Source organism: Oenanthe melanoleuca, chromosome 3 (genome assembly GCF_029582105.1).
Source record: "Oenanthe melanoleuca isolate GR-GAL-2019-014 chromosome 3, OMel1.0, whole genome shotgun sequence".
In the NCBI taxonomy this organism is placed as follows: Eukaryota; Metazoa; Chordata; class Aves; order Passeriformes; family Muscicapidae; genus Oenanthe; species Oenanthe melanoleuca.
Window position 1 is genome coordinate 95797034 of NC_079336.1, and position 20597 is coordinate 95817630.

Below are 20597 nucleotides of genomic sequence, written 5' to 3' on the forward strand. Positions count from 1 at the left end.
CATTCCTAGTGGCATCTCAGCATTGGTGAACAAACAAAATTTTGAATGACAAACCCCTCCTGCTGCTTTTATTATTAACACAGTAGTTGCCAACATGGAAATATTTAGACCAAATTAACTATTTTTCAAATATAACACGTATGTAGACCTCCCTGTTTCTGTGTTCTCTTCATTTTTATAACTGTGATATCTCACAGTATCTTTCTGAACTAAAATGGATCTCAGGTAAAATTCTCAGAAGTATCTGCAGCTCAACTGACTTTAATAAGATATATGGTCTTAGGTGTCACAAGTGCTTTTGAAAATACTTCCTTTCAACTTCCCTTTGAATACTATCCTTATTTGAATTAGATTCTGGGAAATTATATCCCAGTAGTTTTCCAGGCTTTATCTATCACTGACAACCCTTATAAAAATCCTTGCCAAATGTCTCAGGGTTTCAGGTCAATCCCTCAGTGTCTCCACTCTAGGGACAGACTGCACTGAAGCTGCTCTCAGAAGGTCAAACCTCATTCCAGTGAAATTTCACACAGTTACCATTTTGCTCTGAAGCAGAGCAGGCCTCAGGGAGGTTCCCAAAGTCCCTTGCAAAGGCAGCAGGGGAAAGCCAATATCACCTCACAGAGGAGGATGATAAAAGGCTTTGCTGCTTCACAGAAATTTCAAAAGAACCACTAAAGTATAATTTATCATTTTCACCATCCCTATTAAGCTGGTAGTATTTCTGTCCATAGAAAATTTTCAATTATTCTTTTATTTTACCATCTTTAGCTACAGCATGGGTATAAGAAAATTACTTGAGGAAAAAAAAAGATTGAAAACCGCAAACATTTATGAGCAGAAAATAATTTTTGATCTCAAACTCATCATTAATGAACATAATGTTTGCTTTAAAATAGAAATATCATGGCTAGATGGAAGAGCAAACAAATTTTATCATTTTGATAGACGTCAGGTGTAGTAAAATTACAAAGAAAACAGTCCTTTGTATGCTAATGAACAAGAAAAAACTGCAAGAAGAAAGCAACTCTGTTGACCACAGAAAGTGAGATCACAAATAAAGAGGTAAATTATAATAAGGCGCCTGGTGTTTGCAAAGCAAATATTTAAATTCTATCTAGCAACACAATATGTGGGCTTGAAATATGTAGGCTTTTCCAGCACCTAGGAGAAGTTGCTTTGTTCACATTTTTAAACTAAGATTTCACAATACCAGCCAACTATTTTGTCTGTGTGATTCAATGAAAGATAAAGGTACAGACATCCTCTGAATTTTATTTAAGGTTTTCTTTCTTTGTTTATTTACTCAAGCCAGTAAATAAATTTTTAAAAATCACCTTAGCCCACAATGTAAGAGTGACTTTGCAGAAAAAAAGGAGTCTGGGAAGATTGAATACCATAATCCCATCTAATTTTGAAAATGATCACTGCTGAATGCTTTCTGAGGGTAGAAGTGTAATTGGTTATAGATCAATAAGTAATTTCATTCAAAAGGAACTCAACTGTTCCTGAAAGTAGAGACATTCTCAAATAAAAATCAAACTAACACATTCACAAAGTTCAGACTAATCTAAACAACAAAATTTTATACTGCTCTAGTTATGTTTTTCTCAATTGATCATTTATTTATGACGCCATAAAACTCCACATGCTTTCAATTTTGATTGCTAATTCCTTGTTTTAAGGCAGCTGAAACTACTTTTTAAGACTTTCTTTGTTTCTGCTTAAGATTTACCATGACAAAAAAGTGGTGAAATGAAAAGACAAGTTCTAATATTAACAATAAGCACAATGAGCTGTGATACACTGCAATTCCACCATTAGATTCCAGATTAGATCCCCTAGGATAAACATACCTTCCTCTGACAATGCTAAATTCTCTTCCATGTAATTACACTGCAATAAACTGTTCAGGTATCCCAGTATGATTTTTAACTGAAAAGCCATGAAAAGTAGCACTGTAGCAAAGAAAAAGCATTTATGAGTTTGCCTGAGACCCTGTACAACACCATATGAAATAAACCACTATTGACCCCAAAAAGGTTCATTAACAGCTACAATTACAATCAGACAACATGAATTTAAACCCCACAAACGCAGCAACAGCCGGGACAAGAAGGAATCTCCTGCCCCTGGTGCTGATACTTACGATGTGCAGCTCCAGATAATCCCCAAGGCCGGTAGAACTGTCCACTCTCACCAGCACAGCCTCTTTCTGCACAGTGCTGAACCCTATGGCCAGCCTGTCTGCCCGGGTGCTCGGCCTGTCGTTGGGAGGCCACGTGTAAGTGATTTGTCCACCACCTTTGCTAAAGATGTACGTTGTCCCCGCTGTTAAAAAAAAAAAAAAAAAAAAAAAAAAAATACAAATAAATATCATCAGCCCACTTGCACCGGTGCAAACCCGCGCATAGATCACATGCCCTACAAAAATCAGGTAGTAAATGGATTCATAGGCTGTATTTCAATGTGAAGAGGTCTTTATCTCTAAAAATTATGCAGCAAGTGAGATATTAGTGGGTTTTATATTGTGCAATCAGCACTGAATATAACTTAATTGCAAATGAAAAGACTTGAAATACCATAGCTCTGATTCAGAAATGCGTATCTGTTTGGAAAAGCTCTTAAGATTATGCTTGATGAACATATTTCTGTGATATGTAGAACAGGGATGAGTTAAATCAAATGCTTTCCTCAACTGGACCTATGTGGAGAAATCAAGTAATTCCAGTTTTCCTCGTGACTAACAAAAAAAAAAAATGCAGCAACTTATTTACACAATAAAAATGATACATGGTAGTGGCCAGCAGAGCAAGATGTTAACAAATACATTCAGATAAGACTTTTACAAATCTGAGGTTTATCATCTTGTGACAGATGGGGATAACAAGTGGAAACACACATTACTTGTCATGTCAGGACAAAGAGATTATTCTACCATCTGAGTAAGCAATGCCTTATTTGCATAATGCTCAATGGACATCTTTTAAAAGTGGAAATCTTTACACGTTATATCCAGGGTGCACTTACAAAATCTATAATCTGTTTGAAACAAGTGTTGTAATCCAAAACCACTTAGCACTCAGGTGCTTAACTTCATTACCAGCATATTTCCTCAGAACTAAAATAGCAGCATATCCGGACATTTTCCATTTAAAACTTTTATCTTAACAACAACACAGAGGAGGAAAATTGTGCATGCATCTGATCTTTCATTGGAAAAGTCACTACAAGCTGTCTACTCCTTTTCCATGAGGGTAGGTCAAAGCTTAAGGAAATAGGTTAATGTATTGTAAATACAGATGTCTAGTTTTCCTGTCTGTCCAAAGCTCTCTCAAAGTGTGGCTACTCTCAATTTTATTGCATTTTATCTATTTTTATTACATTTTATCTATTTCATCAAATAGGTAATGATAGGACAAGTGGGAATATTTTTAATCTAAAAGAGAAAAGATTTAGATTAGATACCAGGAAGAAATTCTTTACTCAGAGGGTAGTGAGACACTGGAACAGGTTGTCAAGAGAAGCTGTGGAGATCCATCCCTGGAAGGCCAGATTGGGTGGGGCCTTGAGCAAACTGGTCTAGTGGATAACATCCTTGCCCATGGCAGCAGGATGGAACTAGATAATCCTTAATGCCCCTTCCAAGCCAAACCATTCCATAATTCTATCAAAAGTAATTCAGTTTATTCCACCCAATGCCCTCTCTCCATACTTCCCATGTCCATGTAAGGAAACATGCATAACAACCTAATTGTAACTCTCTTGCTTTCTTTCAAGGTTGACCAAAAATGCTGTCAGCATATAAAGGAATCTAAAATCCCTTGAAGATGCAGACTTTTAAAGCCAAAGCCAAGAAGAACTGTACACTTATACCACTTATTGAACTCCCACATCTCAAAATCTTACTCTACTGCTGTGCAAGCCTGCTGTGTGTCAGCTGTAATGCAAAAAGGACACTTGGTCTTCTTGAAAAGGTCTCATTTATTTGTTTTTAACATCACTTTTCCTTCATGGAATTGCATGCTTGTTAATTCAAGGATTTTGGTAGTGCCATCAGTCTGTAATAATACATGCATGGTGCATACCACTAAAATCACTGTAAATCACATTGAATATTAAAACACTTGTGAGATAGTTTCACTGTGCTTCAAAAGGTTCTGCTGGCTTTTCTCTTGATGCCAAAATACCAACCAGCATGTGCTTCAGGATAGCTTGTCAACTTCTTCAGCAAAACAGAGACAATAGCAGGTCTGTTATTTAAGATTTCACTTACACTTTAAGTGAAATCAGGTTTTTATCTTTATTATAAGGAGTTTTGCAAGAGTAGTGAAGACTGGGGCTGTGCCAGGGATTGGTAATGGACCTGGGCAAAAGGTGTCTGGTATAGGAATATGTGTGACAAAATCCTCCTCCTCCTGCTCTCCCACCCTTGCTTTCCTCCTGGCCATTGAACAGGCAATATCACTGCTGATGGTCCCCCAAATTCTCCTCTTTGATGCCACTGTTGACTCCAAATCTCCAACCAATGAGTTGGGGCCTTCATGGAGTTTATGTCTCTGTGGTGTCTGCAGTGAAAGGATTTTTTTCTGTGTTGATGAAAAACTGAGGGCTTGATACAAAGCTCATTAAAAACAGTGACAGCCTTTCTGTTGACTTCATAAAACTTTGTGTCAGGTCATGAATGAAGGCCTTATAAGTAACAAAAATGAGAAGGAAAAACAACTCCTCACAGCTCAATGTCACAGATAAAGCTGTTAGAATAGTCCACAAGATTTAAGTGGCAGTGCATAATTCTCCTTTTCTTGGTTGTCTTGGATGTGTTTACCCAATTTATAAGACAAAGAAAAAGCCTGCCAAGCATGGTGGAGTCATACTGAATACAATGACCCAGAAGTAAGTCTTCAGATCTGAACAATGAGAGGCTCTGCTGCTCTTATTCAAAATGAGTCTTGGCTGCATTTTTTTTGTTAAATACTGCCCTTCAAATCAACCAGGGAAGAGCAATTCATTCCATACTGCTGCTGCATTGAAGGCAAGGTCAATGTCAGTGGAGCTGGATAAACCCAGCTGTAAATCTTAAACTACACAGAATAAACATCAAAGTTTAAAAAAGTATCTCTTATCCATGAGAACATGTGGTTTATGGGTTTTTACGAGAAAGCTTTCCCTCCTTTATAACTGCCCATTTTGTAGCTCTTGGAAGTAGCTGTGTGTCTGGTGAAAGACTAATTAATCCACGCTGATGAATGCAGATCTGCCTCTGTCTGAGCTGTACGGGGAGTCACGTTCTTTGAATTTCCTGTATTCATTATGGAAAAATGGGTCGGAAGCCATTTGAGAATAGATCCTCTGGTGTTTATATTTCAAGAAAGACAAATATAATAATGTAAAATTTATTACTCTGGGATTGATCTCAGCTTATATCCCAACCTCCCATTAACTATTAAACGCTAGAAGCTGAGCAGTTGTGGGAAACAACCCTCCTTACTATCAGTTTTGGATATGGTAAGAAACAATGGAGGAAGCTTAATTCATTTGCTTCATAAAGGCTTTAATGCTCTCTGACAAACCTCATAATGTCTGTGCCTCTCTTTCAGAGCATTGTCACGAAACCCCAGCCATCTCCCTTAGCTTGTGGCACTGTGTTGTTTGGGGTTCATCATCTCCAGAGAATTGAAAGCAGCAGAATTATAATGCCAAGAATAGCAATGCCATCAGCACAGTACTTGTAAGCAGGCAACTTTCTAACATGCCAGTTATATCTCTCAGCCACAGAATTTACTGCCTAATTCTTCATGCTTCCATGCAGCCACACAATGTTTAGGAAAAATGTCCACACAGCTCTTTGAAATTCTTCCCCATGAAAGCATGGCTCCCATTGTAACAAAATGCCAGTGGTCAAGATACAGTAATGTTTTTAATGGCCTGGGTCTCTGAAGTCCTACTTGTTTGCAAAATTCATTTTTATGAAATAGTGCATTCATTTCAGCACAGTCTGGCAGCAACTCAAGGACATCTGCTTACCTCTACAGTATTAAGCAGATAAATATTTTGTTTAGAACCCATTCGCTGTATTTATTATTGTTTATGACTGCAAAGCTTTTCAATATTTATTGCTCTGAAGTCACATTTGATGTAGCTTAATAGTTTGCTCAAATCAACAGCTTTGTGCCTTCCTCGTGTTCATTCCAATTTTGAGTTTAAGGTATGTATATTGCACTGAAGGATAATGTACATAATTCCATTCATCCCATATAATGTAAGTAGCATAATGTTTATTTTCAACATTCACATCAGGTTTCAGGTGCTTATGAAGTGAATGGAATGGTTTGATTGAGCTCTGGACCCTTATAAGCTATGATTCCATCATACTCTGTGACTAAAGAAGACTAAACCTGTTAAGTTCTGTAATGAAAACTATGAGCTGCACTTTCATTAACAGAAAAGCAATGTTTAACTGTTATTAAAAATATGAAGAGTAAGGACTGCTAGTAACAAGAAATTACCCAATAATATAATTTTCTTCTTTCTGTATCTTATCAGTGCTTCATTCTGGGCTACAATGTGAACCCTCTTATTCCCAGCAGTAAGTAATTACTTGCATTGACTAACCTGCTGAATCCAGTGAGACTAGTGCAGGCTACTATTAATTATCAAGAATGAAGAATTTACAATATGAAAACATATATGTATATACACACAATTATCCAAACATCTATATGAAGGCATTATTTATATTTAGTATGTTCAGAGGAGCAGATAAATCTCCATTAATACTCATTTTTACATATTAATCTATGTATTTTCAGTCTGCACAAGCTGAAGTTGAGAAAAACACACAAAATTTATGTACATATATTTGTACAGATTTTCTAAGGTAAGTATAGGAAGGGATGCTTCAAGCCAGAAATATGATATGCCAGGGGAAGAGAGGGAGAGGAGGGGGTTTCAAAATAATCCACTTGGTGGATTAAATTACAGCTCTTGTGTATAGCTTCTTCCTTGACTTTGATATATTATTAATTATTTACACAGAAGAGAGAATATATGCCATAGGGTTGAGGTGAGGAGGGTATGGCCATTAAGGTTAACCATGGGAAGGAGATGGAAAGAGCTTCTGGAAGAAATATTTCAAACTAAAGAGCAGATTCAACTGATTGCTTCCTGAAGGCATTCTGATACTCTCTCTCAGACAAATCTGGGCAGAAGCCTGAATATGGATTGTAACTGCTCTCCTGAAAAACTACATCAGGCTGTTTAATAGCAGAAGAGATTGCCTGGGGAAAATTTTCAAAGGGATTGTTGCCTGTAGCTCTCCAAAGAGCTTGAGCCACAAGGGTAGGAATGGATGTCTTATTTTCTATCCAGATTCTCTTAGATTTGTGGATAATAGGGACTAGGAGAATACTTATGGTGTTCCTTTGACCAAGCTTGGCAAACCTTGATAAAGGTTCAAAGTTTTCCTGGAAATTGGTTGCTACTAACAATTTCTAGTTAGGTCCTTGCACCCATCTGACTGCATGCCCAAACTAGGACTGCTACAAACAGTCTCAACATTTGTCACCTGTAAAGTCACAAACTGCACAGCATAATTCCTTAGTAATTCCCTTATTTCATTCATTGATATCCCTTCTTCCAGAGAAACTGTAAGAAAACTCACTGACCAAAGCAGCATTGGCAAAGATCATTGCTGGGTTTTGTTATTAATATTATCATTAATGATATCATCTTCTCTCCAGGTAAAGAGAAAATGCTGAGATAAATAAAGCAGATGGAAAATATCTATTGGCCTCCTGTCAGGCTTTTATGGAAATCACATATCACTGTGCTACACCTGAGCTCTAAAATTCCATGCTTCTGTAAGTGAGGCTGAAACCATATCATTCCAACACCTCAACCAACTCAATCAGCTGGAGAAATTAATTTAAATTAACTAACAAAGCAGCATCTACTACTACTAATTCAAGCACAACTTTGCATTGCATTATAGAACTCCTCTTCCCAAAGCACTAAGGTGACCATGACTTGCTTCACCAGAGCCTACAGGGTTTTTCATCACCCTGCATTCAGTTTTTCAGAGAGACCTATAAACCAGTGCTGTGTGTGGTTTATTATATTCAGCTATGCCTAAGAGCTGTCTCCAGGTAAAGGTCCAAGTGATAATAGAACCAACACAATCCCAAGTCACGCTGAGCATCCTGCCCTTTCCAGTGGCAATTGTTGAAGATTCAGGATACTAACACAGAAGCAAAGTTTTTTCCTCAGACCACAGAAAAAAACCCCTAAGAAAACCACTCCTTTTTCCACTTCTCCTTTTTTCCAGTCTATGGCATTGATATTTGGACCAATGGTTATGTTTTACCTTCCATGCAATAATGAAGTAGGTGAAAAAATACTCCATTCCTGCTCCAAAAGTTTTTGTTATTTAAATTCCCCAGTTGCTATCAAGCTCTATTGATAAATAGGGTCAGAAAGTGACAAACAACTAAAATTTGTGAGTAACAATGGCTCAACAAATGTGTATCTATAAAGAACAACCCTGACACAGCTTATCATCAATATTCCAAGTCAGCATAATTCTTAGCACCATAAATTACATAGTTATAATAAAAGTTTCAAAGAATTTAGGAAATTTTCCTGCTAGAGTGATTTTAATATTTTAAATCAAGGAGCATCTTACACCTCAAATGACCCCATTGATTTAGATTAGATCACTTATCTGGAGTAAAGTGCTACTCAGTTTGAGTAGGGACATTGAACTAAGAGCCTCCAATTGGATTTAAAATTAATATAATTTTGAGAAGGACCTTAGCTAAGCAAGAGCTAGCTGAAAGGACTCCTAAGAGAATAGAAACTAAGAGTATTTGTTCATCTGACTTATTCCCAAAATATGAGTTAACTGAATCATAACAGACTTGATAGTATTATGGCACCTATTCTGCAAAATTATTTTTATTTGAAACATCCACAAAAATAAAGTACTGTGGTTTGTTGAGCTCATAAATATGTTGACTTACACCAAAAAAAATCACTATTTAATGAAGGGATACAGTCTATCACAAATCTGGCACAGAGTGATAAAAGAAAATTATTGCTCTTCTCCAGATTCTTGCAGTTTAAAAATGTCGTGAGTTGCCTATTACCTATCATTTTTCCAGTATGAATGCTGTTTGAAATGAATTTGAAATATTTTTATATGAAATGTAAGGAAAGTAATTCCCCATTAGCACCTTGGACTTTTATGCAATGTAGACGGGTAGAAAATGATATATTTTGGAAATGAAAGTCTGCTTTAAATGTCCTATTGCACTCAACATGAAACATTTTAATCCATTATGACTCTATTAAAGGTAACAAGGATACAACATGTCTGATTTTTAAAGCTTGCAAAAAAGAAATTAAAAGCCAAGCATCTATAAATAAGGGAAGGTTTTATTCCTCCTACAACTGTGTCAATACATAGTTAAATTTCTTGAATGCTGTCGACAGAAGTGGAAATTGTGTGGTTGAGAAACACATATGAGAAGGCAATGGATTGAAAAGTATTTCCAAACAGGTAAAATGTAAAGGCATTGTTGAGGAAACTTAACCATGCAGGAGCCACACCACCTGAGCTGGGACTGGAGACCCTTCCCAGCTACACCCCCAGACTCACACAAGCACACCAAGCTCCTTACCAGCTCCACACTGGGCTTCCCAGAGTCCCAGAACTTAAGTCCTGCACAAAATGTACTCCTCAACTCATTGCCAGGTTGAAATATAGTCAAGTACTCTCAAAGACACCAGGACTATCCAGTCTCCACACTCCTGACATCAGGAATTGTCAAGGCCTGAACTTCAATTTAACCACAGCTGCAATCAGGTCCATTAAAATAAATTACCTGCACATGCACAGATTTTCTTCTTATGGCTTATTAGTTGTTCCAAATCCAAAATGAACACAGTGAAGGGGCTAGTTAGTTGAAGGGATTTGTAACAGGATGCAGGAACCAGGACATTAGCTCAAATACTATGCAGGTTGATAGACAACAAATGTTGTCACCATCTGTTGGTGCCCTGTGTGAAATCATTCAGTGGTTCTAGTCCATGGACTTTACAAACTCACCAGATACCTGGCAAAAGTTAAAAATTCCCTAAGCCAAGCAACTTGAGCTGTTGGAGTTCCCCAGCTTGCTGACTCAGCTGGGAAGCAAGTCAGCTGAAGACAGACAAGACAGAAACTAGGACCTAAGCATCTCTCACAAAAGCAGAAAAAGAAAAAACAAAACTAAAGTTTTTTCTGTATAGGTCTATCAAAAGGCAGTGTTCTTGTCAGAGAATTAGTAATTATTTGTAAGTAATTCATGCAAAACATTAGTGCCTGAAGTTAGGTTTTTATCTGAGCACCTGTGACAGTATCCCAATTCTCAGAATTGTTGTTGCATCTCTGGCAACCTTTAAAAATAACCCCCCATTCTTTAAATGGGGATAAAAACATTTGAAACAGCTGGCCTTAAGTCATTTAATAGTGTTAGAATGGACAGAAGCTTGGCTGCAAGTGCCTAGCATGCTTCTAGGCTAAAGTCTTTATTTCTTATTGGCTTTCTTACTAATACAATATTCCAGCTATTCAGTCTTACATTAACTTAGTTATTTTTAAGTGACGTTTATATTATGTTCCTTGCTAAATTGTGCATCTCATAATTTAATCTTGAAAAATCCTTAGAGAGCTCTCCAAAATAGCCAAAATTTCTCTTGGAAGAAAGGTAGAGCATGCTGAAAATGAAAGCACTGCTAATTGCAAGCCTGCTAAAGTCTCTGAAAACGATCCACGCCCAAGGATGTCAGATGCTGGACTAAGATAAGATGCTGCTGTTGCTTGCAGAAGAATGAAGGTACTGGCAACAACCCAAATTACAGGGTTTGCTGAGAGGGAGCCTCTGCTGAGAACAGGTAATTGTATTATGGGCAATGTGCAGTGAAGTTTAATTTTGCGTGTTTGCAAAGGTACTGAAGAGTAGTAAGAAGTTCTGTGGCATCCATGTTCTCCTACTAATTAGTCAACTACCAATGTTTAGCTGACAAAAATATTCTTGTAGCAGCATTTCTGAATGTTTTTGAGTAGACAGACCTGGACTACAGCTGAAGAAAAATAGAAAGAGCACAGTTTCTTAGAGAAGTTACATCTTGAAATATGAAAATAGCAACCATTCTTCTTGTGGCAAAAATGAAATCAAACAAAATTCAAGAGATTAAATCTTTGGAAAAACACCAATTCTCCCTGAGGCACATGAATCCACCCATGAAGCAGCTGTTCAGAGGCATCTCAGAAGGAGACCTGGCACAGGGAAGGACTGAGGAGCGAGATGCATACTGACTGCAGGCTTGTGGTATTGTACCATCTCCCTAATTCCAAGCATGAACAAAACTTCAGGATATTCCATTTTATATACAAATCAAGTTTAAAAGCCAAAGGTAGTCTTTTCCAGCATTATATGCACTCAAACCTCCAAAAAGTATCAAGTAAAAGAGGAACATGATATAAAAGTGTCTGCTTGGTTGTCTCAAAGAACCTGAAGATAAGAACCAGCAAGCAGCTACAAATGATACTTTATTTGGAGAGTTTTCACAGTAATTATCCCAGGGATTGACTTTGGAACATCAGTGTTTACTTACATTATCAAATCTGTGCACGACACAAACAGTGTTTAATAGGGGTACACAAACACAGCTGTATTTGTGCTTAAATCTTTAAGGTTATTAGACCATTATAATAAGAGCTAACAGGGGCCAGCCAGGTTGGGCCAATTCACTTCCTCCCCACTTCTTTCTGTTCCACAACATAATAGATTTTCAATTGCAGCCTGGCACAGAAACACTACATGCTTTGTCATTATGATAATTGCTGTTATTCTTCTTTGCAAAGTCCTTATGCTGTTGTTTGTAAGCAACAATTCTCCACCAGATTCAGAGGATAAAGAGATGCAGTAAAAAATATGCATCTTAATGCTTTTTGCTGGGTTACACAGTTAACTAATCAGAGTGTGGTTTAACCACTGGATTGCACAACAATGTTTGGAGAGAACTTGACAAAAGAGTTTTGGGCTCCAAACTGTTCAGTCATCTCACCAGGGACTAACTGTGGTGTTGGCTCTGACACTCCATATGCCAGTGCTACCAGCTGTAACTTAATTCACTTGTGTATGCAAGAAAGGTGAGCAGTTAATCACCCTCTGAAGACTAACCCAGCCTAATTAGTGCAATGATTTTGTGAAGGCCACTCACTTCCAAGGGTCTGGCTGGAGGAGATTACGAGTGCTTTTAATATCCTGAAGTGAAGATCAGTATTCAATAGCTTGGAAAGCCTTACTTTAATACAGCACTTTATAATAACATATGCAAAGATGTCAAGAATCCTTCAAAACTGTAAGTGATACCAATGCATGTAGAAAATAATTCTGTGAAGAAATGTGCTCAGGGATAGCCCATTTTTCAATAAGTATTCATCTAATTCTAATTATAATTCTACTATTCTAATTCTTCTTGCTCAAAAAATCTCATCCCAAAGTAAAACAGAACATTTCCAAAGAAACAAAGGGAAAAACAACATTTCAAATATGCTAAACACCAGTCCTGCAGAATGAACAGCAGCACACCAACCTGGAAGGACTCACTACTTCACTATAGTATTTTCTTACAACATTTCTGTAACATAACACATATTCCTAGGTATGTTTCTGCATCTCACACAAATATTGATTCCATTGAAAACACACAAATATTAAGATAGAAATTGAATGCTATTCAACTTGACATTTGTTATGTTAAATTTTAAAAGTCATAAAAACGTTCTCTGCCTATTCTTGTAAGTACCATCAATCAGAAATTAAGAATCATAATTTAAATGCAGAATGTTTTGTTCATATCCTGTTTAGTTCTCAAAGGACACTACCTACTCACATGCTGGAGTCCCAGTAAGGAGGCTATTCAATGAGAGGCTGGCTTTGTGATGATATTGCCAGCATTTGTAATAGCAATGCAACCTAAACACTGCAATTAAACAACAGAATAGTATTTTTGGAATACCCTGCTGTTCTAAAGTGCATTGTGAATATTAACATATTCCAGTAAATTAGTTTGTGCTCATTATCATAAGCAATTACTTACAGTTTAGGTGCTGCTGATATTACATTGGCAGGCAATTTGCAAGAATCTGTAGCATAAAAAACTTTTCAAAATTCTAACAGTATGAAAAGACAAGTGTTTCTAGTAACACAGTCTCTTACATACAGATGTCTGTGTCTCTCTAAAAATTCTGTGTATCTCTTCTACCAGTTATCTTTTTTTTCAGCAGCAAGTGGATAACTAACTACCTGAGGCTCTGTGACAAACTCTTTATAAACTGCGTTTTGATTCTGTGGAGTAAAGCATAAATACCTCAGGCCAAATGCGACAGTAACATCTCATTCACACCAGAAAAAGAAAGTGTTTTCATGCTCATTTTTGAAAAATAATAGTTTAGAAAATATATCAGTGTGAAGTTCAGTTCTTTGCTCTCAAAGCTATTACTTTCCTGATACAACACTGTCAGATGGTGAGGGTAAATCAACACCTTTGTCCTCCAGATATAGCCAGGAACAGAACAAGGCATGGAGAGCCTGTCCTGCTCTGAGCAATAACGACAACATAAACCTATTTCAGCCCAAGAAAGAAAGTAATCCCAAAGGAAATAACCTCTAAACTAAAACCCCAAGTTAGGAAGATCCAGGACTACTTTTCTGAAGGACACTTAGTCAATGTGACAACATTCCTAGCCCGGTGTTCTGCTTAGCCACAGAAAATGTGCAGATCAGGTACAGTGAGCCAAACTTAACCACAAAGCTTTACAGGGAATCTAAAACAAGGGGAACAATTTGTTCCTTAGTTTGCAGCTTGTCCCCAAGTTTCAAATGAGAAGCTCTGCATGTCTTTTGGCTCACAGGACACCACTGCTCAGGTTGCTCCACATGCAGAGATGATGCCAGAGCACAACAAAGGATGGGGGCCAAATAAGAGGGTGTGCAATAGCTATGGTATGGTGCACTTTGTGCCAAAGTCTAGTTGGCAAGGTGCTCATCACTCAAAGGTTGAACCCAATGACCTGAATGATTCTGTGAACAGGTTATCCCTTCCCCTGAGTCAGCCTGCACAGCCAAGGAGCAAAGATCCAGCAGCCAACGGTGCTATCAGCCCTCAAGGAGCTCAAAGCTGTCCCTGTAGATACAGGATGGGCAGGCTGATCCTTGTGCTCTTTCCTGGTGAGCTGAAAGACCTCAGAATGCCCAAGTGGGATTTCTGCCCCGTGTTTCAGTCATACACTCAATAGCCCTGACCCAAATTAAGCCCCCACTGAAACCACACCCTCAGCTGAGGGGATGAGACTGCAAACTACTGGTATGGGTATTGTGCCTGTTTATGCAAAATTGCCTTTAATGCAACTGTGAACCTTAATGGAGGCCTTGGGAATCCAGCATAACATAAACAAACCACAGTAGTTTAAGCAATTCCCAGAATACATTTCTAAAAGTATAACTTGTGATCTCAGGTCTCAATCTTTCAAGCTATGTTTCAGTCTGGAACCAATTACTATAACCATCTTATCTTGCAGAATACACAAGACTGTAATAGAAACACTAATGCACCCTTAACTCCAGGAGCTCAATGGTCCCTGTCTGCTGTGCTCAACTTTGTACTCTGCTGCTATAGATTATTGGGTTGAAAATATCTTTGCTAAATATAGGCATAAATTTAAAAAAAAATTTAGTCTGTTCTTAAATACAGTTTATCTTATTCAAAGCTGGAGCACTTTTAGCACCTTTCTTGTCACCACCTTTAAAAAATACATTCCTAAATGATTATTTTTTAAATCAAATCTTCCAATTAACTTTGTGAAATAAAACCACAGATTTTTACAGCTAAAAATGATGTGTGCCTTGGTCTCTGAAACAAAGTAATGAAGTTCTCATCTGATTAGCAAACCCAATGTTTTGTACTTATTGACCTTGAATAGAAAAACAATCAGCAACTGTTTGTAATGAGAGTAGGGCTGCAGTCACTTCATATTTCCCCTTTCATCGATCCTCCATTCCCTTCTTCTTCTAATCCTAATCTGTAAGAGTTCTGATAAATTGTTTGATTTTTAACAGTGTTGTAGCCTTTGTGAGCCATTCTCAGAGCCATGGGCCACATCTCCAAACTGTTCTCCCTCTTCTGCTTGGGGAAAAATATACCTTACAGCTGACATTCAGTATCAGTGTCCTTAAGCTACTAACTCCTTGTGGGCTAAAGTAGAAGGAAGCATCAAATTACATTTCAATAAATAAAAGATGATGCATACAAGGAAAAACAAATTTTTCACAAATCCCAAAAGAGCTATTTCTACATTTTCTGGAGAAATCCCGACTCATCTACATTCAGGATCTTGGCTGTACATGACATTTAGACACAGGATTGTTAAACTAGAGGTATAATGAAAATGCAGGAATATTTCCTTAAACAGCAATTTCTATCCATTTCAATTAAACTTCCTTAATGTTTGTAGGCCCAAACATGGCTTTTTTCTTAGCAGTGACAAAAGATGTCATGTTTCATGAACAGGATTCCTTCTTGTAGCCTCTTAATCTAATAATACCAAAAACTAAGGGAATATGAACTTTTACTAAGAAAGAGTAGATTGTTAGAATTAACAACTGAAACGAGAATTTGCATATGGGATCCCAAAATACCATAAAGTTACCTCAAAAAATGAGGAACTCCTAATTTGTAAATTCAAATTACGAAGCATTTTTATGTTCTATAGCAGCTTTTCATCCTCTGTCAAACTTAAACTTGCATGTGAACCCATCCTACACAGATCAGGTGTGGGTTTAAGGAAAAGCTGAGGATAGACACATGCTGCAAATAAAGGAAAGATATAGAAAATGCTTTGGATTAGAATTACACTGTCCCTCCAAGAGTAAAATCAACAGAATGAATCTGGCACTTAAAAAAGAGTCATGAGAGGGCACAAGCAAGGAAGAGAATGTTATGAAGTAACTATTGTTACCCTGTGAGCCTCTTTATGCTCATGCAAACAAACATCTTTAAAAGATATTTGACCTAAGGAGCAAATCTTGCTCTAATTGCTGCTGGTGGCTGGAGAAGTCTGCTGTTGTTAGGTCAATCTGATAAACCTGACATAATTGTAAAGCACAGGCAAATCACATGCAAATCCTCTGAATGCATGTCAAACAAGCCTGGATCCCTCAAACACCAGACTGTTATCCCTATGTTATCCTTCTTCCCTAGGTCAGCACTAGTGTCCAAGAGACTTAATGGTACACTGCTCCAGGAAGCTGATGCAGCTCAACTGATGCCTCTTCCTTCCCTGGAATAGCCTGGATAGGCCTTTCTGAGTGCTGTGGACTTGAGCTGACAGTGCACTCCCCTCCTGTGTCAGGGAACACTTGTATGGATGTTCATCTGCTCAAGGGATTAAACTCATTGTATGAGACAAAAGTGATAAGGAAAGAGCAAAAGTCACAAAACTGCAGATAAACAGAATACATGAGGTTCTCCAGTAATGCAAACATAACTGATAGTCAGTTTCTAGAAAACCTACCTAATTAGAGATGTTATCAAAATGAAGGTCATGTTAAATAGTACTAAGCACACCCTGTATTTATGCTGATATTCATGTTAATGTTCATCAAAGTAATTTCTATTTTAAAAGAGATGATTATTTAGTACCATTATCAGTCTCAGCCTCAATACTGTGCTGTCACTAATATGCAGAACCTCAGTTTCAGAAAAAGATTTATTATCACAAGTGCTGAATTGGTATGAGTTCTGTATCTTGGTATCTCAAACAAAATACAGATTCTGCACAGAAGAAAACCCCACTCTTTGGGAGCAAGACAACACTGTGCCCCTTAAGTTTCCCCTCAGCTGAGGTGGTGACCTGGATCCTTCATCAATACCTCAATTTATTAATACTGGACAGCATAGAATAAACTGCTTTCTGTAGCAGTTTGCACTGATGGAGGAGAGCTTTTGAGGAACTTTCCACTCCTTTAAAGAAGACAGTTTAGCTGTCATGTCCTGTATAACAATCAATGTTTCCCCTTGCTTCTTCCAGCTGCTTTCCAAGTTGGCAGTCTTAAGAAAACATTTTTGAAAGAAATCAAACTGCTATGTCTTTCTCGTGCTCTTCTATGCAAGGTTTTATATGGGATTAAAGCACCATTTCATCTGAAAAGACACTCTGACCTATTATATTTTGGGATTTTCTGCCTCAATGTGTTTAATTTATTTATTTACACTCAAGACTGTTAGTAAAAGAGCAAGCAGCCTGACCTTTGGACAACTGTCAAAAAGCCCAACTCTGCAGCAATGAGTATGACCTTCTTCTCTACCTTCAGCAGCCAACAATCACACACAAGGAAGAAGAAAAAAGCAGCCTGGCCTGTGTAGAAAACTGGGCTAGGTCAGATAACACAGCCTGCTCTCAAAGCACTTGTAGATGAGCACTTTGTGAACCCTCTCAGAGCATCTGGGACTTACCAGCTGAATTCCAGAACTGCTGCCTGTGATGCCCTGCCAACAGCAGTAGCTGCCAGTTTTTGCCAGTTTTGCCATACGAGATTTATCCACATTTTTGTAGCTCAGTCTCTGTCACCTCAGACTGGATATTGCCTATCATCTGTTTTTCTGAGGGCACCATAAACACCTTATTATTTACTCCTTCATAATCCATTTCCAGTTTTCACAGCTGCACGTGTACAGAGCTGGCAGGAAGGCTTTTGAGGGTACAGCTCCTTGCACAGAGACCTGAGAGTCTCCAGCCTTTACCAAACACAGCACTAGAAACCAGGGTAACTTCTTCCCAGCAGCAAATAGGCTGCATTATAGGCCACAGTTTGCTTCCAAGGTCAAGATCACCAAAAGCATATATTGCAGCAGTGCTGGGAAGTAAAACACAAAGTGGATATAAACAAAGAGAAAACCTATCATGACCACTGTTAATTCTCGATAGTTCTACACACCAAGCAAAATACAATCAGCGTATATCAGCCATTCTCTTAGAAATAGAAACAGACACTGTATTTTCTTACTCCATTTTATACTGCATCAAAAATGGCTTGGTTTTACCAGGAGAAATATACAGTGCAATATCCTATGCCATGCAATATGCTCCATGACTCAGAGGGCATGTGGTTGATTTTATTGATTCAGTTTTCACACTACTGTAACCCCATTATTGCCAGCAGAGCAATTGGAAACTGCAAGCAGATTCTAGATTGATAGAGTCTGATATTTCTAATTTTCTAAAGTATACAGCTAGCTTTATTTCTTTTCTTTGCCTTTTTTTTTTTTTTATTTTTTTAATTTGGATTTTCCTTTCTAATAAACCCACTGCTGTGGGACACCTACTCAATAGTACTCTAGTAAAAAAGGGACAGAATTCATTCCATTAGAGGCATTTATTGGTATTATTAGGATTTTACAACATGATAGCATAATCTATCCTTTGCCTGAAGTAAACACTCTTAAAGGAAAGTCCACTGGGAGAGTAAAACTGAAGCATTTTTTAAAGTGGTGAATACTAATCAGATATACATAGCTGGAGGAAAAAATAATGTTATAACAAGAAGATACAGCAAGTAGACCACACGACAAGCATGATACCAAGGAATCAAAATCTGACTGCAGCACATTCTGTGGAGCAATAAGAGAGGGAGAAGAAATCAAGGACAAAATGGCAGGAGGAAATCATGACTGTCACTATAAGGAGCTAGAGGAGAAAAGCAGGACAGAAAGGTAAAGATCTGACTGCACTGAAATCAACACAGTGGGGAAAAAAAGAGCCAAAGATTTCCCAGCTTGTGCCTCCAGGCTCTGTTATAGCTCAGAAAGAGACTACCAGGGTTTCAAGCTACCACACACATTATAATGATTGGAGGATGCTTGGATTCTTATGGATCTTGTTGGAGATTCTTATGGATGTGTTGCAGGACACCTAGACTGTTAATCATCATACCTCTGCTATTCAAACAAGTCCAAACTTTCCTGTAATATTCTAGCTCTTTATTCTATGTTTTTTCCCATGTTTGTGCTGCTCTTGATGCTGTTGGATTCTTCTCCTCAGAAACGTTCACTGCACTTGGGGCTTCTATAAAAATGCTTGGCAATAATGCAGCCAGTCATTTACTGAGATAAAAGCAGAACTGTAGCATAAAGTGCACAATAACACTGCCTATTTAGATTACCTGAGATAATAGTCTCATAAATTGTGACTATGCTTAAAGTGATCAACACTGACTCTTTCTTAATAGGCCTATTACAAGGTCAGCAATAGAGGATAAGGAAAAAAAAAGTGTCTATAGCCTGTACTTGTTTAGAAGTCAGATTTCCCATTTAGTACTAAACCAAAAAAAAAAAAAAAAAAAAAAGCCATACTGTACACATACAACAGTGTCTGAAGTATTAGCAAACACCATTTAAGAAATCTTTTCCTTTTTGCCTATTTTCATTTCATTAAGCTAATATGACAAAGTGAATGCATTCAAAGCAAAAGTATTGATCCTAGAGAATGTTTCTTTTCTCACAAATGCCAAAGTAAATTAGGAATAATTCACCTGAAGACAACTGAAGAGAAAAAAAACCACAGTGTAATGAGAAGAGATTCTCTTCAGAGCTGTGAAAGGGTGGTACATTCTATGCTACTTCCCTAGACACAGGCACAACAGGATGAAGCTGAGATGAAGGTGTCTCCCTTTCTTGCCTTAGTTAGCTCTTTCCTAAAGAGCTAACTGGCAATGGAAAAAAATTCCTCCCTGGGATGCCTGACTGCCTGTGGCTAGCTTAAACACAATGCCTAAAGTTTAGATAGCTCCAGATGAGACGATTCACACTTCCTCAATAAATCCCAGAGCTATTTACACTGGTTAAAAGCAGGCAAGAACGCTGCCAACGAGTTCAGCTGCATGGGGAGGGGCAGATTTCCCCTGTTAACACAGGTGGGAGAGGTGGAGCAATTCAGAGGACAATAGGCAGCAAAGGAGAAATTCCCAAATTGTTGACAAAAAATATTATAGCAAGAACAAATTGTGATAAATAATTATTTAGGCTTTGTTAACTGATCATCAGATGGAGACAGGCACTAAGAACATAGAGGCTATGAAAGGAGACACACAAAAAATTTTCTTTACACCAGCCCCGAGTTTGTACAGTGTGAAGCTTACCATTAATTTTTTAACTTTGAAACCTTAACTAGGAATTAGTTCCTTCAAAGTAGTTTGTAAAATTCTGCAGCTGTAATTGATTTTCAAGCATTTTTCCTTTCAGTTCATGCACAGGTAATAGGCAGCACAGGGAGCATGATGCTAATCAATCTCATCCTCAAGCCACATCAATCTTGGGTTGGTATCAACCCAATGTTACCTAAGTTAAATCACTGCTTCAACAAAAGCCAGAAGATGAATATTTGACAAGGAGCAAGGTGGTACATGAGACTTCCTCCAAGACCTGGTGGAAGTCCAGAAAAAATGCCCAGTAGGACAGAATGTCAGATAGAAAATAGCCTAAAAAAGTTGCTG

General features: G+C 37.8%; 1 protein-coding gene across 10 annotated transcripts in view; it reads right to left on the reverse strand.

Moving 5' to 3' along the window:
• NRXN1 (neurexin 1) overlaps positions 1-20597 on the reverse strand; it is a 668503-nt gene that overhangs the window by 205047 nt on the left and 442859 nt on the right. For all 10 annotated transcript variants that reach the window (XM_056487060.1, XM_056487058.1, XM_056487056.1 and 7 more), the window contains one exon: positions 2150-2331. In XM_056487060.1, coding sequence (XP_056343035.1) covers positions 2150-2331 — 182 coding nt within the window. The remainder of the gene's footprint in view (positions 1-2149; positions 2332-20597) is intronic.